A 21701-nucleotide genomic window follows, 5' to 3' on the forward strand; every position below is an offset into this window, starting at 1 on the left:
TGCACCAGGCAGGAGCTTCAGCGGAGGTGTGCTGGCGGGCAGCTCCGCAAGGGTTAATTCCTCCTCTCTACCCCATTAGCAGCAGCAGCAGCAGCAGCAGCAGCAGCAGCAGGATGGATTTGGTCATGCTGCGGGAAGGGGAGGGAGCACTCTCAGGGGTTCTCTTTGCAGGGACTAATCCTGAACAGGAGCCCGTCTCCCCAGCCCCGGCCTGGGGGTGACGCAGCCCTGTCCCCAGCCCTGTCCCCGGCGCAGGCTGCCCCTGAACCCCGCAGGCACGGGACCGGGGGAGCCTCCCTCCCGCCCCAGCACGTAGGGTCCTCTGGGGACCTCTGGGAGCCCCCATGGACCCCACTGCCAGTGCCCACCTCCCCGGCAGCGCGGTGCCCACCCAAGCCCGCACAGGTTGTGGGCGAGGATGCTGCTCGAGCCTCCATGTGCCCGCCGCGTGCTGGGCCGGCAGCGGCGGCTGAGGCCCGCAGCTGGCAGGTGAACCGCAGCGAGCGCTCCCGTCCTCTCCAGCTTGGCTGCAGACCCCCGGCCATGGGCAGGACCCCCGGCCGAGCCCTGAAGGGTTAAGTCCCCTGCGGGGATGGAGGGTGAGCTCAGGTAGGCGTGAGCCTGTTCGGCTCCCACTTCCAGAGCCGGAGCAGGGCTGCCTGCCGGAGCCGGAGGAGGGGCCTGGCTGACCACTGCTGCTGCTATAAAACTCCCCGCTCCTGCCACACTCAGCGTCTTAAGATGCACATGTGTGGGGAGAGGAAACAGGCAGCCCTGCCTGTGAGCAGCCCTTAACCCCTTCTGCGCGGAGAGAGCCGGCGGGGAGCTGGGGAGGGGGACCCCCCGCCGCACCACCTCCCAGCCGGAGCCTGCCGGGGAGGGCGACGCGAGCCGGGGCTCCCCGGACCCCAGCGGAGGAAGCAGCATGAGAGCCTGGAGCTGAGGCCGCCTGCAGCAGGAGGTCGGCAGAGCGCGGCGGTCCCCACGCGGCTTCCCCGGTGTCCCCTCGCCGCCCAACATGTCCTTTGCCATGCTGCGCTCGGCCCCCAGCCGGTACCTGTACCCCGAGATCAGCATGCTGTCCGAGGACGAGGAGAACGGCAGCGAGAGCTCCGGCTCCGACGAGAAGCCCTACCACCTGGACGCCGACGGCTACGGCATCAAGGCCAGCAAGCGCAGGAGCGGCAAGAAACCCAACCGGATCAACAGGGAGCCCCGGCAGCGTCACACGGCCAACGCGCGGGAGCGTGACCGCACCAACAGCGTCAACACTGCCTTCACCGCCCTCCGCACGCTCATCCCCACCGAGCCGGCCGACAGAAAGCTCTCCAAGATCGAGACCTTGAGACTGGCCTCCAGCTACATCTCCCACCTGGGGAACGTGCTGCTGGTGGGGGAGGCGTGCGGGGATGGGCAGCCCTGCCACACCACCCCTGCCTTCTACCACCACGGCGGCAGCAGCCCCCCCGCGCGTGACACCGAGAACTCCCAGCCCAAACAGATCTGCACTTTCTGCCTCAGCAACCAGAGGAAGCTGGTAAGTGGCCGCTCGCGCCGCCCCCGCGGGGCTTTCGGCTGGAGGGGGCTGCGCCGGCTGTGGCAGGGGACCCCCGGGTGTCCCCAGCCACGGCCGCGCGAGGAGGGAGTTAGGGAGCGCCGGGGCGCCGGCTACGGCTCCGCTGCCATCGGGCCGGTGCGAGCCGAGGGGGAGGTGGGATGGCTGGGAGAGACGAAGCAGCTCCGGTGGGAGCTGCATCGACCCAGCCAGAGAGCACGCCAGACCCCGTCGGTGAGCCTGAAACTCGGGTGTGGAAAATACGGTGCCTCCCTTTAGCTTGTCTAGATGTGCTGCCCAAAGCCCCCAGCAGCTGCGTCCGAATCTCGCATGCGTTTGCTGAAAGGCAAAGGGACAGGAGAAGGAGAAACCCTCCGAGGGCGAGAAACAGATTTTAGGAGCTAGAAATCAGAGGCACAGGGAAAGTAAGAGTCTGGAAAGAGTCTGCATCTCCCCCCCGGCAGAGTCCAGGCAGCAAATGGAGAGGCGAGAGCGATCTGGGCGCAGGGCTGGCTGCAGCCGGGGCTCCCAGCCCCCCGATGCCGGCGGCTGGCGGCAGGGCCGGCTCCCCGGGCTGGTCCATCTGCCTGGGCGAGGGCTGTGCTGGCTCTGCACACCCAGCCGAGGGCCTGGTGTCCTGGGGAGCCGTGCCGGGACAGGGATGGGGGGAAGCCGAGGCCAACGCTATGGCACGTAGGTGCCCCTCAAGCACCCCGGAGGATCGCGGGGACCAGCAGCTCTGCCCCACGAGCTGTCCCAGCTTGCCAAAGGCACCAGCGGGTCTCTACCACCGAGCAGGAGCCGTTACGTCCCGGCCAGCCAGGTTCACCCAGTGTTCCCTGCTCCCAGCTCTCGACCCCGTGCCTTTAGGGGAGCACTCTCCTCCCGGCGTTCCGGCAGGCAGCACCACCTCGCGCCAGGACCAGCCTTCCGGCAGAGGCTGTCTCCCTGCCCGCCTGGCACCGGCACTGGCCAACGCCTGCCATGCAAGCCCACGGCTCCGGTGGGGTGGGCACCCCTGCCCACGAAGGGTGAGGGGGCAGGTGGAGTAGGACACGACTCCAGCAGCCAGACTAGGAAAATCCAGCCTCAGCAGCAGCTCTGCCGAGGCTCCGGAGGCCGTTTGCGCGACTGCCACCGGCTGGGAGAGGCCGAGAGCGGCTGCCTCGCCGGCACGGCCCTGCCTGTCCCAGCAGACCTTCTCCGGTGGTGTGGGGAAAGCAAACCCACCGCAGGGAGCGGCGATGCGGTGCAGGGCTGCAGCCTTTCTCGGGGCTCTCCTGACGTACGGGGCAGCTCTTGCCACGCACACGCAGCCACGGGGGAGCGGGGGGACAGGGAGGAGGTGGCTGCCAAGAGCTTCAAGCCCTGCTCAAGAAGGCTGTGCCCTGGGTGGCTGGGTTTTAAAAACCTGTTGGTCTCCTGCACGGTGCAGATGGTCTCGGGCAGGGTAGAGGTAAAAGAGAGTGCAAGAGCCGAGGCAGAGGCGTCGGGATGGCAGCCGGGGCCATGCACGCACGCTCCAGCGTTTGAACCCGTTTAACCCCAATGAGTAACACCCTGAAGAGGGAAAAGTCTTTGTTAAGGATTCAAGGCTCATTAAGCATGAAGCAGTGGCGGTAAAACCAGTCACGAGCAAACTCTGACAGCTTGAGCATTTCAGAGCAGGAAAACCCCAGCCCGTGTTAATCCCCCTTGCACGTCCTTTCCAATTCACTAGAGAAGGCGACAGAGCTGGGAGCAGCGGGCAGGAGGGAGGGTCAGGAGTCTTTGCATCTCTGGGATTTACACCGCTAAATCTTAGGTCTTCAAAGACGAATACACGGGGCGCTTTCCGCTTGGGCAGTGGAGACCAAGCGCTTCCCCTGTCCACAGCTTTCATGAGCACCAGTGTCAAACTCTCCCCAGTGGGCGAGGGATGCAGACCACAGGCTGTAAAGTCCCCTCGTGCTCCAGCAAACTGCTCAAGCCAGTGCTATCCCAGTTTAAAAACAGGAACTGCAGGTGGGGAAGCTCCTACAGGGCTGAACTGGAAAACTCCCCCGTCTTCCAGTTACCAGCCTGTTCGGAAGCCTCCTGTAGCAGCTTCAAAGATCAAGTTCTCTGTCTTTTGCTGGTATTGCCGCTTTTGCATCAATTCCGATAAATTCCCATTGCCACTTTTACATCAATTCCAGTAAACTCCCATCACCATTTTTACATAAATTCCGATAAATTCCCATTGCCACTTTTGCATCGATTCCGATAAATTCCCATTGCCACTTGTGCATCAGTTCCCAGCACAGACTCCCGTGCGGGGGCAAACCCCAGGACAGGCACGTCTGTGCCAAGGCGCGTGGAAAGGCTAAGCCGTGCGGGACTCCTGGGCCAAGATGGGCCACCTCCCTTCCTGCAGCTCTTCTGGATAAACCTCCCCAAGATTAGATCCCCAGCGGCTGTCAAAGCGGACAAGATACTTTGGTTTGGTTGAGAAAGAAGCTAGGTTGGGCTCATGCTGCGAGAAGGGGACCAAACAGACCGTGCCTAAGCAGCGCACTTGGGCTGTGCTTGAGATTTTACAGCCAGATAACAACTCCGTAGGTTTTATTGTGTGCTAAAGGAATAAAATAAACCATCTTTTATCGGGAAGGTATTTTGACAAATGGCGAGGAAATGAAAGCAATCTCCTCTGGAGTTGCAAACACGGCGCAGCTGGGATCTCACAGCCTGTGTGACGTTGGGTGGAAGGGACCCTGCCTTGGCTCCGGAGAGCCAGATGGCCATCGTCCCGTGCAGGAGAAGCCAGCTCCACGCCAGACCACTCGCCTTGCTGAGCGCCCAAAGCTGACCCAGCGCCAACGTGCGTGGCAGCTCCAGCCCTTCGCCTCGGCGCTTGCAGGCTTGTGCGCTCAGCCAGCGACAGCGCGCAGCTCCTCGGAGACCCCCTTCCCACCCACACACCCCACGAGGGAAGGAGGCAGAGCCCCTTCTCCTCTCCCAAACGCACACGCACAGCTTTGCTCCATGCCGAGCTTAGAGGAGAGCAGCTCGATCATATTGAGAATATAAATTGTCTTGCGCTGCTGGGTGCTCAGGTCAAAACAGCCCACCCACCCCCATCCGAAAGGTCTGCTTTTCCACCATGTCTTTTTGCTCACGTGTAATGATGTTGTTTCAACCAATGCGACCTTGTAGTACGTGATTCTGTCCGTCTCCGGCTTTCTAGGCTTTGCCAAAGAAAGGGTAACCTCGTGAGGGATCCCCTTCACGGTGCCCCCCCGGCGAGCCCCTGCACCCTCTGCCCCTCTGTCACCAACTCTGCCCGACCTTTTTGCGCCAGACGTGCCGTGCAGCTCCCCCCGAGAGCCGGCCAGCCTGCGGTGGGAGACACCCCGGCCTGCAGGCGCCTGCTGCTCTCTAAAACCTCCTCCTTCCCAAAAGGCCCCAGACGCGCCGAGCCTGCCCAGCTCCCAGCCCTTCCGCAGCCTCCATCCGTGCCGGGCACGCCGTCTCCATCCCGAGCCGTGGGAGGCTGCGCTCAACCCGTGACTCCGAGGGAGAAGCCGATGCCACGGCTCCCCTCGTTAAAAGCCTGACATGCTCTAGAGAGGCAGGAGATGGCACATGAGGCACTGAAGCCCCGCGAGACAGCGTGGGCAGAGGCCAGATGCCACCCCGTCCCCAGGCACCCTGGCCGGGAAGGCAGGAGCACCAGGGAAGTTGCGGGAGCGCACGTGCGGTCGCTGTGAGCGGGACCCGCCGCAGGGAGGGGAGGAACGGGGCGGGAGGCGCGAGCTGCTGTGCAGAGGCTCTTTCCAGTGAGAGGGGTCCCAGGACAGAGCTCGGGTGGGACGTTTGGGGTTGCCGGCTGCTGCGGGCACCCCAAGGGAGAGCCGAGTAGGGCAGCAAACTTTCTGCGAGCCTTCCTAGCCGGGCCTTTGCCTTGTCCCGCTTTTGCTGGCCGAGCAGCACCCCGGCAGGCGAAGGGGCTTGCCCAGATTCACGCTGCATGACTCAGCCTCGCCTCGCACCCAGGCGTCCCGACGCCGCCTTATCCCGGGGACTTTCCCATATCGGGCTGAAACCAACACCATCTCCCTGGAAAGCTCCTTCTTTGAAATGACTCATTGTAGGTGTCTGCCGCCCGCCGGAGAAAGGCTGAGCTCTGCTGCAGGGGCTGCCTAGGCTGGCGGCCGCTCCGGCTGTGCCAGCTCCCCCCGATCTAACCAAGAGGTTGAAAACCTGCCTGGGGACAAGGCCCTGGGCTGTGCCCCAGGCAGGAGGGAGCATCACACTTGCCACAGGCGCTGCAGGACAACGTGTGGGCGGGTGGCAGTGACGGACGGGACGGTCCCCGGCATTGCCAGGGAGCAGGCTCGTGCCATTCCCGTAAGCGAGCGCTGGGAGAGGGGGGCCCAGGGCCATGGTGCCCCGGACACCCCATCCCTGCCAGCCCTTGATGGGACTTGTGCTTCTCCAGGTTTTCCTTTGCGGCTGTTGCCTGCGTCACCGTCCCCGCCAGGACACACAAGCGCTGGTGGGGAAAAAATAGGACGTTCCTCTTCCAGTGACCGTATCGGCTGGGAGAGCTGCTGGGAACAGCCACGGCTCGGGGCAGCTTGCAGACCCGCTTGATTAAATCCCAAAAAGCCCAAATCCAAGCAAGACCTCTTGGTGAAACTGAGGACCCGCACAGCGTCCTCTGTGTGCCGACAGCCCTCACAACGCGCTCGTCCCCACTGCCTGCGGTGCGTAGAGCTGTGAAGGACCACGGGGCGAGCGGGCCTGGGGACATGAGACGTGGGGGCAGAGGGGGGGTCACCCCGAGCAGTCAGTGCTGGGATTGCACGGCAGTTAAAGTGACGAGGGACGAGTGTCCAGCATCGGCCACCCTGTCTTCTGGAGCGGGAGCACGCATTTGCATGGAAAGCAAACTGGGGAGGGGGCACCGAGACCACCGGGGAGCCAAAACGTGTCGCAAAAGCGACCACGGCTGAAACCCCCAGCCCGTTCCAGGCCGTGCGGCGGGAGCAAAGGCTGCCAGCGCCCCGCTCACCGGAGGGCTGACCTGTCCCGTCACCCGTGGGGCAGGAACAGTGCCGACGGGCACCCCGTCCCTTCCCAAGCCGCAGCGGCAGCAGAGCATCCAACACCAGCCGGCAAAGCAGAGCCGTCTGCCTCCCGCCATTGCCCCCGCGGGCACAGCTCGCAGCAGGGGCCTCGGGAGAAGCTGGCGGGACACGGGACACAGCTCGCGGCTCTGTCCCATCCCTGCCCTCCCTGTGGGCAGGGGGCTCCCTGCCTCCACCTCGGGGCGCAGGCAGAGCGGTGCTGAAGCCGCCCCTCAATGCGAGGGCAGGATGGGTGAGGACAGGCTCTTCTGGGAGCCCGGACCCGCACAGACCACACAGCCCTGGGGGAGCCGGATCGCCCCGCGGGGGCTGCAGCCCCTCGCTGGGGGCCCTCTCCTGATCTCGGGGCAGCGCGCCCGCCCCCGCCAGCCCTTTGGAGGCAGCCGGGACCCCCGCAGAGGGCAGGCCGGGGTCACGGCACAGACGTGGCGTTAATCCCCCGGCACCACCAGCCGGGTGACGTGTGAGAAAGGAGCAGCCGAGCCTGGGGCACGGCAAGGCTGTGAAACAACCCCTGCGGCCCCCCGGCCCCCCTGCCCGCCCCGCGGGGCAGGCGCTGCTCAGAGAGCGGAGGGGAGGGTACGGAGGGATACGCGCGGTGCGTGCACGCTGCCCCGTCCCGCGCAGAGGAGCCGGAGGGGTGCAGGCAGGGGATCGGTGACCGCCAGCTTTGTGCAAGGGGCCGGAGCAGCTCCGGGTCGCGCTGCTACCCCTGAGGGCAGAGCAGGCAGGCAGGGAGGGAAGACCCAGGTGCCGCAGGCTGGTCCAGCCTCGCCGTCCCCCAGCCGACGTACGCTTCTGGAGAGGAACAGGCACGGGGCGGACAGGGGCCACAGCGCTCCCCGCCAGAGGGGAGGGAGGAGGGCGATGGCTGTGCAGACCCCCCGCTCCTGCACGGTGCCTGCCCCGGCCGGGGGCACATGGGGCAAGTGTGGCAGCAGCGCTGCAGCAAACTCTTCCAGAGCATCTCCCAAACCAGCTCCGGTCCCAGGGGAAGAGAGGAGTTCTCAGCAGAGATAAATGCAGCAGGGCACAGGGCTGCAGCAGAGCCATGAGAGGACCGGAGGTGTTTCTGTGCAGCTAGGACAGGACCCTCGGGCGGGGGCCTGGGTGGGGGTTAGCCTGGCCTGCAGGGACCTGTGGGGCTTGGCAAAAGGGCTGGGGCTCGTGAGGAGCCCTGCCAGAGCCAGCGGTGTCACCGCGCCGAGCAGGACCGGAGAAGGCGGGCAGCAGCCGAGTTCTGGGAAGGCAGCGCTGGCATGCCGGATCCGGCTGAACCGCCACCGACAGCCCCCGCCGTAGGCACAGCGGGCGAGGGAGGCGGCAGGTCACAGGGGGTTTCATTGAACGGACCTCGTGCGGCCGCGGGCGCCTGGCTCGGACCTGCCGAGCGGCTCCGAGAGCGGGTCGCCGCTGGCTGTTAATGCTCTGTCCCTCGGGAGGCAAAATGCTGGCAAAGGTTTTTAAGGGCAGCCTCGACCGAGCGGGCTTGTGATTCAGCACTAAGGGAGGAACTCGCAGCCCTCGTAAGGGGTAAGAGTGGCTGGGAGGAGGGGGAGAGGAGGAGCGGGATGACGGGTTTGGGCAGAACCAGCTGATCCTGTCACCCGCTGCTTGCCTGCACCCCTGGGTTTTATTGCTGTTGTAGCAAAACTGCTGGCAGCCACCCCTCCTGCAGCGCAGAGTGCCACGCTGGATGCAGCCGCTGGCAAGCGCAGGAAGGGCTGAGCCGAGCCCCGCACCGGGTGTTCTGCGCAGAGCACGGGGAAAGCCGCCCTCGCTCTGCCGTGGCTGGCAGTGCCCTGCCCTGACGGGTCTGCGGAGGCGACCGGAGCTGCACGGCACCCGGAGCCGTCCCGCACTCAGAGCAGCCGCTCCGGGCTCCAGCGCAGGCGCGGGTGAAGCTACCCCGGGGCAGCGCCAGGGCTCAGCCTCCCCGGCCCCATGGCCGAGCCCCCCCGCCCTCGCCCCAGGCACAGCAAGGAGAGCTGCGGAGCTCAGTGTCCTCATCACAACGGCCCTCCCGCCGCGACCCAGAGCAGGGTCACCCTGGCACCAAGCCCACGGGACAGCCAGGGCTTGGCATTAGCCAGCGGGGACCGGAGTCTGGACCCGCCTGCAGGTTTTGTGCGAAAAGACCCATAATTTGGGCACGGGGCGGCACGTCAGCGGGGAGCGCTGGGCTGTAGGGACGGTGCTGGGGAGCAGAGGGCTCCGTGCACACCCCCAAAAGCCTTCTGCAAGCGTGGAGCCATGAGCGGGCGGCAGGCTGCCCAGAGCCACGGGCAGAGCCCAGGAGCTCAGTGCCTCGCCCCAGCGCCGTCCCCCCGCTCCCCCCACGGTATCTACAAGATGGGACGGCTCCGCAGCCCTGTAATTTACTGTTCCTGCTGCACTTAATGGCAGCGGAAAGGCAAGGTGATAGGGGAAAAAATATGAGGCGGGATTTTCCGAATCCCCATTTCCTCTCCAGACAGCACAAGAACTCCTGGGGCCTGAACATCTGGGAAATTTAATTTTACCATTTCTGAGCTGAACTCCCCTTCCCCTCCCCTCCCCACCCCCGGTAACAAAGGAAGAGTCAGAGCAGGGGCCGCACGTGCAGCCGTGGGGGAGGCTGCACCACAGCAAGTCCTGCGGACCAGCCCGGGGACGTGGCCTCGGCCGGGCCACGCTGGCAAGCCACAGGCCAGCAGAGGAGAGGTGGAAACGTCACCTAACACCTGGTCCCTGGGACCTGGGATCAAACCCCAGACGGCCACAAATCCCATCAAACTGGAAATGAAAAGCACCAGCTCTGCCTGCGCACACCTGGCTGGGGCAGCGGTGGTGCTGGTGGTAATGGTGGTGGTGCTGGTGGTGGTGGCAGCGGTGGCGCTGGTGGTGGTGGCAGCGGTGGCAGTGATGGTGGTAGTGGTGGCAGTGATGGTGCTGGTGGTGGTGGCAGTGGTGGCAGTGATGGTGGTAGTGGTGGCAGTGATGGTGCTGGTGGTGGTGGCAGTGGTGGCAGTGATGGTGCTGGTGGTGGTGGCAGTGATGGTGGTAGTGGTGGCAGTGATGGTGGTAGTGGTGGCAGTGATGGTGCTGGTGGTGGTGGCAGTGATGGTGGTAGTGGTGGCAGTGATGGTGGTAGTGGTGGCAGTGATGGTGCTGGTGGTGGTGGCAGTGATGGTGGTAGTGGTGGCAGTGATGGTGGTAGTGGTGGCAGTGATGGTGCTGGTGGTGGTGGCAGTGGTGGCAGTGATGGTGGTAGTGGTGGCAGTGATGGTGCTGGTGGTGGCAGTGGTGGTGGCAGCGGTGGCAGTGATGGTGGTAGTGGTGGCAGTGATGGTGCTGGTGGTGGTGGCAGTGGTGGCAGTGATGGTGGTAGTGGTGGCAGTGATGGTGCTGGTGGTGGTGGCAGTGGTGGCAGTGATGGTGGTAGTGGTGGCAGTGGTGGTGGTAGTGGTGGCAGTGGTGGTGGCAGCGGTGGCAGTGATGGTGGTAGTGGTGGCAGTGGTGGTGGCAGTGGTGGCAGTGGTGGTGGCAGTGGTGGCAGTGATGGTGGCAGTGGTGGCAGTGATGGTGCTGGTGGCGGTGGCAGCGGTGGCAGGGATGGTGGTAGTGGTGGCAGTGATGGTGCTGGTGGTGGTGGCAGCGGTGGCAGGGATGGTGGTAGTGGTGGCAGTGATGGTGCTGGTGGTGGTGGCAGTGGTGGTGCTGGTGGTGGTGGTGCTGGTGAGCTTTTCTGGCGCCCGGGGAGCACAGCCTGACTCGCAGCGTGGCTGTCACCAAGGGGCTGGCCGGGAGGACCCTGCGATGGCACAGGACGGTTTCCTGCAGGCCGCGGATGGCGACCGGTCGGACGGGGCGGATCAGTGTCCTCAAGGCCTCAGCAGGGCGCGCGAAGGGCCTGCCGGCAGGAACTCAGGCTGCAGAAGAGGGACCAGAGAGCCCCGAACCGGGCGCTGGTATCGACAGTTTGGTCAGCGTAGAGGGTTTCTGTCCTACCGCTACCTCAGTCCGGGGGGCGGCTCGGGAGGCCGGCGGCTGGACGAGTGACCGTGGTGGGGGCACGGCGCACGGGGCGGACGTGCCGGGCGTCCCGAGGAGGGCAGAGGGGAGGCAGCAAGGGCAGGGCCAGGGCAGGGCAGGGGAAGGCACCTGCAGGAGCAGGGCTTTGGGGCAGATGCAGCTCCCGCTCCTGCTGACCCCTCCGGAGCCCCAGAGAGACACGGAGGGATGACGATGACACCTCGGGAAAGCTGCCCCACAGCTCCCGAGAGCTGTCGGAGCGGAGCTGCCGCAGGACTCTCCTGCCAAGCACCGGCGCGGGGAGGAGCGAGAGGCTCCCGGGCTGGAGCCAGCGCGCTGGCAAAACTCCCAGCCCCAGGTGTGTTTTTTTAACTTCGCCTTCTCCTTCTTCTCTGCAGAGTAAAGACCGAGACAGGAAGACGGCGATTCGGAGCTAGATGATCATCGTTTTCAGGAAGGACAGCAAGGAGGAGCAGAAGGAGGAAGGATGGAAAAGCCACACACACAAAACCACAGCCACGGACACTCCTGCCTTCACCCTGCTGCTGGGGAGAGCTGCACGGCGTCACCCGGAGGACCTTGCCCTGACCCGGACACACGCCTCGGGAGAGGCCGGGCGTCCTCCCGGCTCGGAGGGGTGACTGCAGACGGGAGGCGAACACGGACGCGGGAGCGGCAGGACTTTGCAGGACCGCGCGTGGCGGCTCAGAGGAACGCTCGCTGCGCAGGGACGCTCCGCGACGGCGCAGGCAATGCAGCCGCTGCCTGGCGAGCCAAAGGGGCAGGGGACCTGCTCTGGGGCTCCTTGGAAGGGGAGTCCCTGCCCCAGTGTCTGCGGAAGCCACGCACGGCTGCTCCCGGGGGAGAGCCGGCGCTCGGACGTGCCCCGTCCCAGGTCTGACTTGAGGAGCGCTGGTGAAACCGCTTACGGAAACACCCTGCTCTCCCCGTCCCCTTCCAGCTTTGAGCCACTCCATCCCCTGAACTCTGAGTCCTGGGGTGCTGCATTTGTTGAGTTTAATCAATACATGCTGGTGTTTCATGTCATTGATATGATAATATAAAGCCTGAGCAATTTGTATAATTAAAAATGAATATGGTTCAGACTCACGGCAGGAGCTTCCTTCCTTCCAGAGCCCCCAACCCCCTCACGCAATAAACCTCTGGTTTCACCCTCACCCACGCTGGCTTTAGACACCGTCCGGCCAGCAAGGGATTGAGCTGCAGCTCGAGGTCTGCTCCCCCGGCGCAGCCCCTCCACTCCAGGTCTGCTCCCCCGGCGCAGCCCCTGCACTCCAGGTCTGCTCCCCCGGCGCAGCCCCTGCACTCCAGGTCTGCTCCCCCAGCGCAGCCCCTCCGCTCCAGGTCTGCTCCCCCGGCGCAGCCCCTGCACTCCAGGTCTGCTCCCCCGGCGCAGCCCCTCCGCTCCAGGTCTGCTCCCCCGGCGCAGCCCCTCCGCTCCAGGTCTGCTCCCCTGGCGCAGTCCCTGCACTCCAGGTCTGCTCCCCCAGCGCAGCCCCTGCACTCCAGGTCTGCTCCCCCGGTGCAGCCCCTGCACTCCAGGTCTGCTCCCCCGGCGCAGCCCCTGCACTCCAGGTCTGCTCCCCCGGCGCAGCCCCTGCACTCCAGGTCTGCTCCCCCAGCACAGCCCCCTGCCCTCAGGACTGAGCCCCAGCGCAGGGTCCTGGGGGGGAGCCCTTCCCGCAGGGTGGCCGGGGGCGAGCACCGACCCCGTCTGCCAGGCTCAAACCCAGCTGGAGGACCAGGTAAAAAGCAGGGACTCGGTGAAAACCAGATGCTGCAGCTGAGCCGAGTTTCCTGGGGAAATAAATTACACAGGTACGCCTCAGCATCTCAGCGCTGGCCGGCGCTGCTCCGGCAGCACTCGCTCTGAGACTTCACGGGCCTCTGGCTGCAGGGCAATGAAATGCTCCTTCTTATGTCACCTCGGCGTCCCGAGGTTATAAAAAGCGCGAGATGGAGTAAAGGTTGGGCCCCGGCCCCCGCGAGCAGCCGGTGAGGGGCTGCTCGGCTGTCAGCACGTCTGCCGGCCCCTCCTCGCTCCGTCCCGCGGCTCGGGAGCCCAACGGGGGTGAGCCCCGATGCTGAATGGCTGCTGAAGCGTGGGGCCCCGGTGGGCTGGGGCTCTGGGCTCTGCCGCAGACACAAGCAGCCCGCGCGCACCAGAAACGCTGGCTTCTCTCTGCCCTGCCAGCGGTACCCGGCCCTCCTCTGAGGGACACGGGGTGCTCTGGCACCAGAGCGGTGCTCCCCGGGGGATGCCCACGCTCAGCAGGGAGAGGCACGCCGGCACCGTGTGCCTGCAGGAGGGCTGGGGGAGGATGCGGTGAGAGGGGGATGGAGAGGAGAGAAGAAGAAGGAGGGAGGCAGCGCAGGGCGCCGGGGCAGTGGGCTCCACGTGCTGCACCAGGGGGAAGGAGGCCACAGCCAGTGCTCCTCCTCGCAAACATGGAGAAGACCCCCCAGCACATGGGGAGCCAGCAGACCAGGGCACACCCCTTGCCAGCGCTGGCGAGTCCCCGCGGTGCAGAGGGGCCCAGCCTTGATGGCTAAAATGTGCCGTGAAGCATCTCCCTGTTCAGCACAGCACGGAGCCAGCCACTGCCCCGGGAGCTGAGACGAGATGGGAAGTCGGAGAGGTGTCAGCCAGTGTCCCGAGCCCCCGGGGACCCCGCACCTCGTGCCCGGCTGTGCGTGGGACACGGTCTCTGAAAGAGGGGAACTGTTGTGAGCCCCGGAGAGCCCAGTCCCCTGGGACCCAGGGCTGCTCCATGCCAGTCGCAGGCGTTCCCCGAAGATAACCAAAGGCTTTTGCAATTTGCCTGGGATGAATTACGAGGGCTGCGGGGGGGTCTCGGGGGGGCTGGGGGCCACGCTCTGCAGCAGGGAAGGCGAGGGGGGAGCAGCAGGACTCAGGGGTGCTCAGCACTGGGAAGCCGTCGGGCTGGCCAGGCATGACTGTCCACAGCTCCTCTTTCCAAACACACCAGTTCAGCCGAGGTCGGGAAATACGGACCTCTGCCATCGGCGAGCCACGGGCTGGGGTGGGGCAGCGTCCCCCAGCCGGGCTCAGCGCAGGCATCGGCGGTCCTGCCAGCCGCGAGGCGTGCTAGCTCCCCGGCCGGGAGGTGCGGGAGGGTTCCCCCACCGCTCTGCACGGCCCTCGGACGCAGGAACGTCAGAGGCAGCTCACGCCAGGGCGGGCGAGCGGCAGCACGGCTTGGCCTCGCTCCCCAGCATTAACGGAGCGGGAAGAGGCCGTTTGCTTCACGCCGCACGGTTCAGAGGTCCCGAGCGGCTCGAGCGCAGCGCTGCTGGTTTGACACGTCTGGTGCTTCACTCGCAGGGAGCCCGGCTGGGCGCAGGGGTTTCATGTAAGGATTTGGAAGTGCTCCGCTTTACAGAGATGGAAATTTTTATATTTTTAATTTCAATATTAGTGGTTTCGAAGCTGGAGAAAGAGGTTTGGAAAGCCTCCCTGCCTCTCAGGCAGGACTCAAAGGTATACAAAAGCAGTGACGGATACTGTTGAAATGAAATTTGGAGGCGTTGGGGAGGAAAACTTCGATTCAGCGGAGTCCTTTCGAGTCCTACAGATGAGGTCGTAACACTCAACACTTAAATGATGCTTCACCAATTCCAAGGGATGCTGCCAACTTGTCCCCACCCACACCGAGGCTGCTGCGGTCATGCAGGGACAGGGGGTTGGTGCTCAAGCAAACAAAAACACGGCAAGGCAGTGCAGCTGGCCTTCGCGTGTGCCTGGCAGAACGGTGCTGGCGATCCGCAGGGTCCCTGCACTGCTGGAGCATCCGAGCCGAAGCAAAGCTGCCGAGCCGCAGCCCAGCACCAACAAGGTGCAGAAGGCACCGGTTTTAGCCGCGGACAGCAGAAGAGGAGGGCTGGAGCAGCAGTGCCCTGGCAGACGGCACGCTGCGCATACCTTGGCAGGCAGCAGCTCCGAGATGCTGCCACCGGATCCCACAGGGCCTCTTCCAGCCACGCATTCCTCTCCCAGCTCATCACCGCGCAGACACTGCTCTGGCCAGGCGGCGCGGGGACAAAGCTCCAGAGCCGGCCAGGAAGGGACGTGCTTGCACAGGTACAGCTGCGGGAGATGCAGCTTTCCCCCTGTTTAACAGCACTCACCAGCTGCGCTGCTGGCAGCACCGGGCTCTGCGCAAAGCCAAGCGCAGGCGGGTTGCGTCCTGCGGGCACAGCCCGTGAGCGGAGGCAGCGGCCAGGTCCATTCCCCGGTGCAGCTGCTCACCTCCCTGTCCCGCTCCCGACTCACGCGGGGCACGCGCCAGGCTGCAAGAGGTGAAAGCTCCCAGGACCAGCAGAAAAGCGTTCCGGCTCAGGAGGCTGTTTCTGCTCGCCGGTTGGCGCCGGGGGGACGGGCGGACATCCGCAGAGAGCCGTGCGGCAATTACTCTCAGCTGTGTGATAGGGCCTGCCCGGGTGCAGAGCAATTTTCCACCACATATTTGCTCTGTGAAGTCACAGGTAGCTCCAGGATTCGCACGTCTGCCCACGTCCAGGACGTGCTGCTGGCTCGGGGGGACGAGGAGACGGGCTGCAGCTCCCTCGGCAACCGCCTCCCGCGGGACTGGCAGCAAGCCTTGGGCAGGCTCCCACGAGCCCCGCGCTGCCAGCCCCGGGCACCGCAGCTCTCCTCTTAATTCCTGCTCCAGCCCAGCCCTTGCCTTCAGCGCCTCGGATGTGCCCCGCAGCGTGGTGCCCAGCCCGCAGCCGCGCTGTAAGATCCAGGAGCAAGGCCCAGCTCCCGCTGGATGCAGAGGAAGGAGCGGAGGGCTTTGGGGCTGACGGGCAGCCCCTGCGGTGCTACCCACCTTCGGTCACCCGAGACGTGCTCCAAGGGACAAGAGCTGCAGCTCCTGCCTTCGCTGCGAGCCCAGGAGACCCCTGACGCAGAGGGCAACGGCCCTCCCTCCTTCAAAGCTCCCAGTTCCCAAGCACGAGGGACACCCAGCAAGCCTGCCGTGGGACTGCGCCGCCACTGCTGCCCAGGACCCAGCCCACGGCGTCCCACCACGGCGCTGCCCCGCCGTTCGACAGCAGGCGGGGAGGAGGCTGGGAGGCACCAGCCCGTTTCCCCGCCACCTTCCTCGCCTCCAGGCAGAAACGCTCATCAAAACTACCGCCGGTGGAGAGACAGGAGCTGACGAGGCACGCTGATGTGATTCATCTAGCACGAACAGAGCTCCGCTGAAGGCTGCTTTGCGCTGCGCTCGCTTTGGCCCCCCTCAGCGAGCAGAAGACCTCTGGCACCTCGCCCTCCATGCCAACAGCACCCAGCGCACACATGGATGAGATGGCACGAAGACATTTCGCAGCAAGCCGCTCCACCTCGTGCAACCAGGAATGGATGGATGCTGCCTCCGTCACAGCCCTCACAGAGCAAGCTTCGCCCGTCCCACGGCGCAGGCTGAGGCTACAACCTCCACGGGATTTGCACCCCTCCGAACCCCGGCTGTAGCCCCGAGCCGGTGCGGACCCGGGCCACCCCAGCACCAGCAGCAGCCTGAGACCGAGCTGCCGCCAGCCCTGCTGCAGGAGCTTTCTGCCCACCATGGCCATACCCCTGCCGACCCCCGTGCTCCCCAGAGCGACGGGGATGTCCCAGCAATGATCTCCAAACCAACAGCGGAGACCCCAGGCCCGCTGCCAGCAGAGCAGCTTTATGGCACTTCCATACCCGTTAGCCAAACGATCGCCCGGGCCCAGGACAGGGGGCCTGCGCGCGGCTGCCACTGCCGCCGCTCCCGATCGCTTCCATACACCTCCCCCAGCCCCTTCTCTGTCGCCCTTCAGCAACACGTGCAGCTGGCAAGCGATTAAAACAATGCAGGTGAAAACGATAGGTTAGCTAGTAAAGCCTTACGGAGGTCTTGGGGAAGAAAGGAAAAGGGTCTTTAAACGCACCTTTCTGGCGGCTGGGGAAACAGAGCTGCCCCAGGGCATGCGGCAGCGCTCCGAGCTGCGAGGCCGGCCAGCTGCAGGGCCAGCACAGCTCGGGCACCCCTTCTCCTCGCCTGCCCCCCAGCATCGCACCCTGAGCACCCCTTCTCCTCGCCTGCCCCCCAGCATCGCTCCCTGAGCACCCCTTCCCCTCTCCTGACCCCCACCATCACTCCCTGAGCACCCCTTCCCCTCTCCTGACCCCTACTATCACTCCCTGAGCACCCCTTCCCCTTGCCTGACCCCCGACATCGCTCCCCGGGCACCCCTTCCCCTTTCCTGACCCCCGACATCGCTCCCAGAGCACCCCTTCCCCTCTCCTGACCCCCGACATCACTCCCTGAGCACCCCTTCCCCTCTCCTGACCCCCACCATCGCTCCCTGAGCACCCCTTCCCCTCTCCTGGCCCCCAGCATCGCTCTCTGAGCACCCCTTCCCCTCTCCTGACCCCCGACATCGCTCCCTGAGCACCCCTTCCCCTCTCCTGACCCCCGACATCGCTCCCTGAGCACCCCTTCCCCTCTCCTGACCCCCGACATCACTCCCTGAGCACCCCTTCCCCTCTCCTGACCCCCACCATCGCTCCCTGAGCACCCCTTCCCCTCTCCTGACCCCCAACATCGCTCCCTGAGCACCCCTTCCCCTCTCCTGACCCCCGACATCGCTCCCAGAGCACCCCTTCCCCTCTCCTGACCCCCGACATCACTCCCTGAGCACCCCTTCCTCTCTCCTGACCCCCAGCATCGCTCCCTGAGCACCCCTTCCCCTCTCCTGGCCCCCAGCATCGCTCCCTGAGCACCCCTTCCCCTCTCCTGACCCCCAGCATCGCTCCCTGAGCACCCCTTCCCCTCTCCTGACCCCCGACATCGCTCCCTGAGCACCCGTTCCCCTCTCCTGACCCCCGACATCACTCCCTGAGCACCCCTTCCCCTCTCCTGACCCCCGACATCGCTCCCTGAGCACCCCTTCCCCTCTCCTGACCCCCACCATCACTCCCTGAGCACCCCTTCCCCTCTCCTGACCCCTACTATCACTCCCTGAGCACCCCTTCCCCTCTCCTGACCCCTACTATCACTCCCTGAGCACCCCTTCCCCTTGCCTGACCCCCGACATCGCTCCCCGGGCACCCCTTCCCCTTTCCTGACCCCCGACATCACTCCCTGAGCACCCCTTCCCCTCTCCTGACCCCCAACATCACTCCCTGAGCACCCCTTCCCCTCTCCTGACCCCCAACATCGCTCCCTGAGCACCCCTTCCCCTCTCCTGACCCCCGACATCGCTCCCCGAGCACCCCTTCCCCTCTCCTGACCCCCGACATCGCTCCCCGGGCACCCCTTCCCCTTTCCTGACCCCCGACATCGCTCCCTGAGCACCCCTTCCCCTCTCCTGACCCCCGACATCGCTCCCTGAGCACCCCTTCCCCTCTCCTGGCCCCCAGCATCGCTCCCTGAGCACCCCTTCCCCTCTCCTGACCCCCGACATCACTCCCTGAGCACCCCTTCCCCTCTCCTGACCCCCAACATCGCTCCCTGAGCACCCCTTCCCCTCTCCTGACCCCCAGCATCGCTCCCTGAGCACCCCTTCCCCTCTCCTGACCCCCAGCATCGCTCCCTGAGCACCCCTTCCCCTCTCCTGACCCCCAACATCGCTCCCTGAGCACCCTTTCCCCTCTCCTGACCTCCCTGCTCCCCGCAGCATTGGCTCACAACCGCTCGGGGAGCCAGCAGGTCCGCACCCACCCTCCGGCCACGGCAGCAGGGGTTCACCGTCTCGAGCCCACTCCTCACGCCCCCGAGCCGCCTGCCTTGCCCCGGCCCTGCCGCCGGGGGCTCAGACAATCCGGGAGCACCCCCGCGGGCCCTTGATGCCTGTCACCGGGCACCGGCCCAGCGGGCTTGTGAAGTGTTTTCCTCTCCCTGCTGTTCTGCAAAAGGCCAGAAGCCGAAGAGGAAAACGAACGAGCGGGTGAGACGCCGAAGGAGGTGACGCAGCCGGCCGGCGGGGTATGAGAGGAAAAGGAAGGCGAGAGGGAAATGTTCTTCTACTCCTCGAAAGGGGCCCAGCCGCCCCCCGCCACGGTGAGCACAGGAAAAATCCTGTCCCAGAGCTTTAGCTCTGCCGGGTGCGGGCCCTACAGTGACCGCGGTGTGCTGAGCCAGCCCAAGCCGAGGCGCGGACACGGGTCCTCCGATCTCACTGGGAGTGCGGGGGTTTAGGACTGACGGGACAGCCGAGGCTGGCGGGGTCTCCGGAGACTGTCCACTCCAACCCCCCGCCGCAGCAGGGTCAGCTGGAGCAGGCTGCTCAGGACCCCACGGGACAACGGGGCCACGTCCAGTTGGGTTTGAACACCTCCGAGGATGGAGACGCCACAACCTCTCCGGGCAGCCTGTGCCAGTGGGAAAGGAAAAAAAGAGATGAAGCCTCCCTTCCCCGGAGGAGCTCTTCCCAAACGCTCCCGTACCACCGATGCTGCAGAAACCTGCGCTCCAGGGAGGAGCCCGTCCGTCCCATGCACGCTCCAGGCTGGCTGGGTTCAAGTCCAACCCATTTATGTCTTGCATTTACCAGGAAGAACGGCTCCAGACGAGCAGGGGGGGATGCTGCCCCTTGCACCGAGCGGTCTCAGCGCTGGGGGTGCCCAGGGCTGTCCCTGCGGGGCACCGACGGCGCAGCACGATGGGTGAGGGGTGGACGGAGCCCTCTCACAGCGACGACGCCCAGGGGATGGAGGCAGAAGAGTTTTGCCATCGCAGGGTGAAAGCTGGAGGAGCAGCACCACTCCAGCAGCCACCTCTGAGCCGAGCGCGATGCCTCGGGGAGCTGCCGGGGCAGCAGCCGGAGGGGAGCGCGTTGGCCGGCTCTCGGGGAGGGAGCGGGGTCAGCCCTGCCCGGCAGCGGCCGCTCTCCAGAGAGCTCCAGCCCCAGGTGCCAGAGAGATTCCTGCCCCGCCAGCTTCAGCTGCAAGGAGAGGAAGCGGCTGCGTGCTCGCTGCTCGCTGCTCTCGACGGCAGCCAAAGCACGCTTGGAGCCCACTGGAAAAAGCAGGGCCAGGGCTCTGGGAGCACGGGCAGGGGCAGCCCCCGTGCCTGCACTGCTGGGGGCGGCTGGGCTGCTCCTGCAGCCAGGAGCGCTGCTGGGAGCGCTGCTGGGGAGCTGGGAGCGCTGCTGTGGAGCTGGGATCGCTGCTGGGATGCTGGGAGCACTGCTGGGGAGCTGGGATCACTACTGGGAGCGCTGCTGGGAGCGCTGCTGGGGAGCTGGGAGCACTGCTGTGGAGCTGGGATCGCTGCTGGGATGCTGGGAGCACTGCTGGGGAGCTGGGCTCCCTGCTGGGAGCACTGCTGGGATGCTGGGAGCGCTGCTAGGATGCTGGGAGTGCTGCTGGGACGCTGGGAGCGCTGCTGGGATGCTGAGAGTGCTGCTAGGATGCTGGGAGTGTTGCTGGGGAGCTGGGATCACTGCTGGGAGCACTGATGGGATGCTGGGAGCACTGCTGGGGAACTGGGATCACTGCTGGGAGCGCTGCTGGGATGCTGGGAGCATTGCTGGGGAGCTGGGAGCACTGCTGGGGAGCTGGGAGAGCTGCAGGGGAGCTGGGAGCATTGCTGGGGAGCTGGGATCACTACTGGGAGTGCTGCTGGGGAGCTGGGAGCACTGCTGGGGAGCTGGGAGAGCTGCAGGGGAGCTGGGAGCATTGCTGGGGAGCTGGGATCACTGCTGGGAGCGCTGCTGGGGAGCTGGGAGCACTGCTGGGGAGCTGGGAGAGCTGCTGGGGAGGCTGAGTTCGCTGCTGGGGAGCACTGCTGTAGAGCTGGGATGTTTTGGGGCAGCAATGCCACTGGCTTTTTCTGCTCCACTACCTTTCCAGATCCCCAGTTAATTGCTTACTGGTCTTCTACCTGCTTACAGATCCCTAGGGAAAGCCACACAGGTCTGCAGCCTGGAAAAATGCTTTCCAGCGAGCCCAGCTATGGTGACTAAACTAAGCTCCGCGTCAGCTGGCACAGTCTGAGAGCAGCTGGGTCCGTGTCCGGCTGCAGCGCTCGCCAGTAACCAGCAGCACGTTCCCCAGCCTGGGCACTGGCCTGTGCCGCGCAGCGGGGCTGGCTCGACGAGGGACCGGGCTGGCGGAGGTGTGGAGGTGGCTTGGCCGTGCCCACCCAGGGAAAGCAGCCAGCCCTCCAGGGCCACTGGAGGGATGCTGGGAGCCACCAAAAAGGCAAATGCACCGTATCACACGTGCAGCAACCTGAGCCCAGCAAGCAGGCGAGGCGCAGCATCACACGTACAGCCTGACCCAGCCGGAGGCGGCTGCACCGAGCACCGGCTGCGCAGCCCAAGACAGCCCCGAGCAGTTGCTTCTGCTCCCAAGTGTACGCTGGTCTTGGGAGCGAGGAGAGACAACCCGTCACCGGGGAAAATCCCCGCGCGCAAGAGGGCAGGACTAGGGATGAAGCACTTGAGGTTGCAGGTCCGGTTTCCTACAGAGAGACCGTAGCCTGTTAGCACACCTGGATTTGCACGCAGACGGGTTTCAGAAAGAAGAGATGGGTCTCGCCACCCCAAGGACAGCTCCAGAGGCAGGAGCAGCGGGGAACCTGGCCCTTCCCTGGGCCACCGTCCATCCCTGTGTACGTCCTTGCAGGGCCCCGGCTCCTCCTCCCTCTGCACCCCAGCGAGAAGAGGAAAGCGCCGCTGCAGCCTTGCCAGGCGGTGGGATTTTCTCCTTGCGCAGGCACGCACTAACTCTGTTTATGAGTGCTCAGCCCTCGGCCCCCGGGGGCGAGTGAAACGATAAAAAAAAGAAAGAGAAGAAAGCCCAAACATGCCCGCGCACACCCACAGGCACGGCAGGACTCAAACGCTCCAGCTCAGCTCCGGGGATCAATTTCCCCAGCTATTCCACACGGCTGCGGGGCTCCGGGGAGCTCTAAAAACAGGAAGCCAGTGGTGTAATTTTGAAGGAAATTCTCAAAGCCAAGCCATTAAGGGCTAAAAAGGAGGCTGCATCCAAT

General features: G+C 65.3%; 2 protein-coding genes across 3 annotated transcripts in view; one reads left to right on the forward strand and one right to left on the reverse strand.

The window, feature by feature from the left end:
* Window positions 1-21701, reverse strand: part of BOP1 (BOP1 ribosomal biogenesis factor) — a 71876-nt gene that overhangs the window by 14388 nt on the left and 35787 nt on the right. The window lies entirely within an intron of this gene.
* On the forward strand, window positions 956-11181 carry SCX (scleraxis bHLH transcription factor). The gene is made up of 2 exons (XM_075141005.1): window positions 956-1537; window positions 11079-11181. The coding sequence occupies exons 1-2, from the start codon at window positions 1019-1021 to the stop codon at window positions 11115-11117; spliced, it is 558 nt and encodes a 185-aa protein (XP_074997106.1). The 5' UTR covers window positions 956-1018; the 3' UTR covers window positions 11118-11181.

The sequence above is a fragment of the Calonectris borealis genome, chromosome 2, assembly GCF_964195595.1.
Source record: "Calonectris borealis chromosome 2, bCalBor7.hap1.2, whole genome shotgun sequence".
Taxonomy (NCBI): Eukaryota; Metazoa; Chordata; class Aves; order Procellariiformes; family Procellariidae; genus Calonectris; species Calonectris borealis.

Bases quoted from the DNA above. Each gene is read 5' to 3' on its own strand.
- SCX (XM_075141005.1), top strand. From the start codon at position 1,019: ATGTCCTTTGCCATGCTGCGCTCGGCCCCCAGCCGGTACCTGTACCCC. The intron at 1,538-11,078 runs GTAAGTGGCCGC...TCTTCTCTGCAG, and splicing joins TCAGCAACCAGAGGAAGCTG to AGTAAAGACCGAGACAGGAA.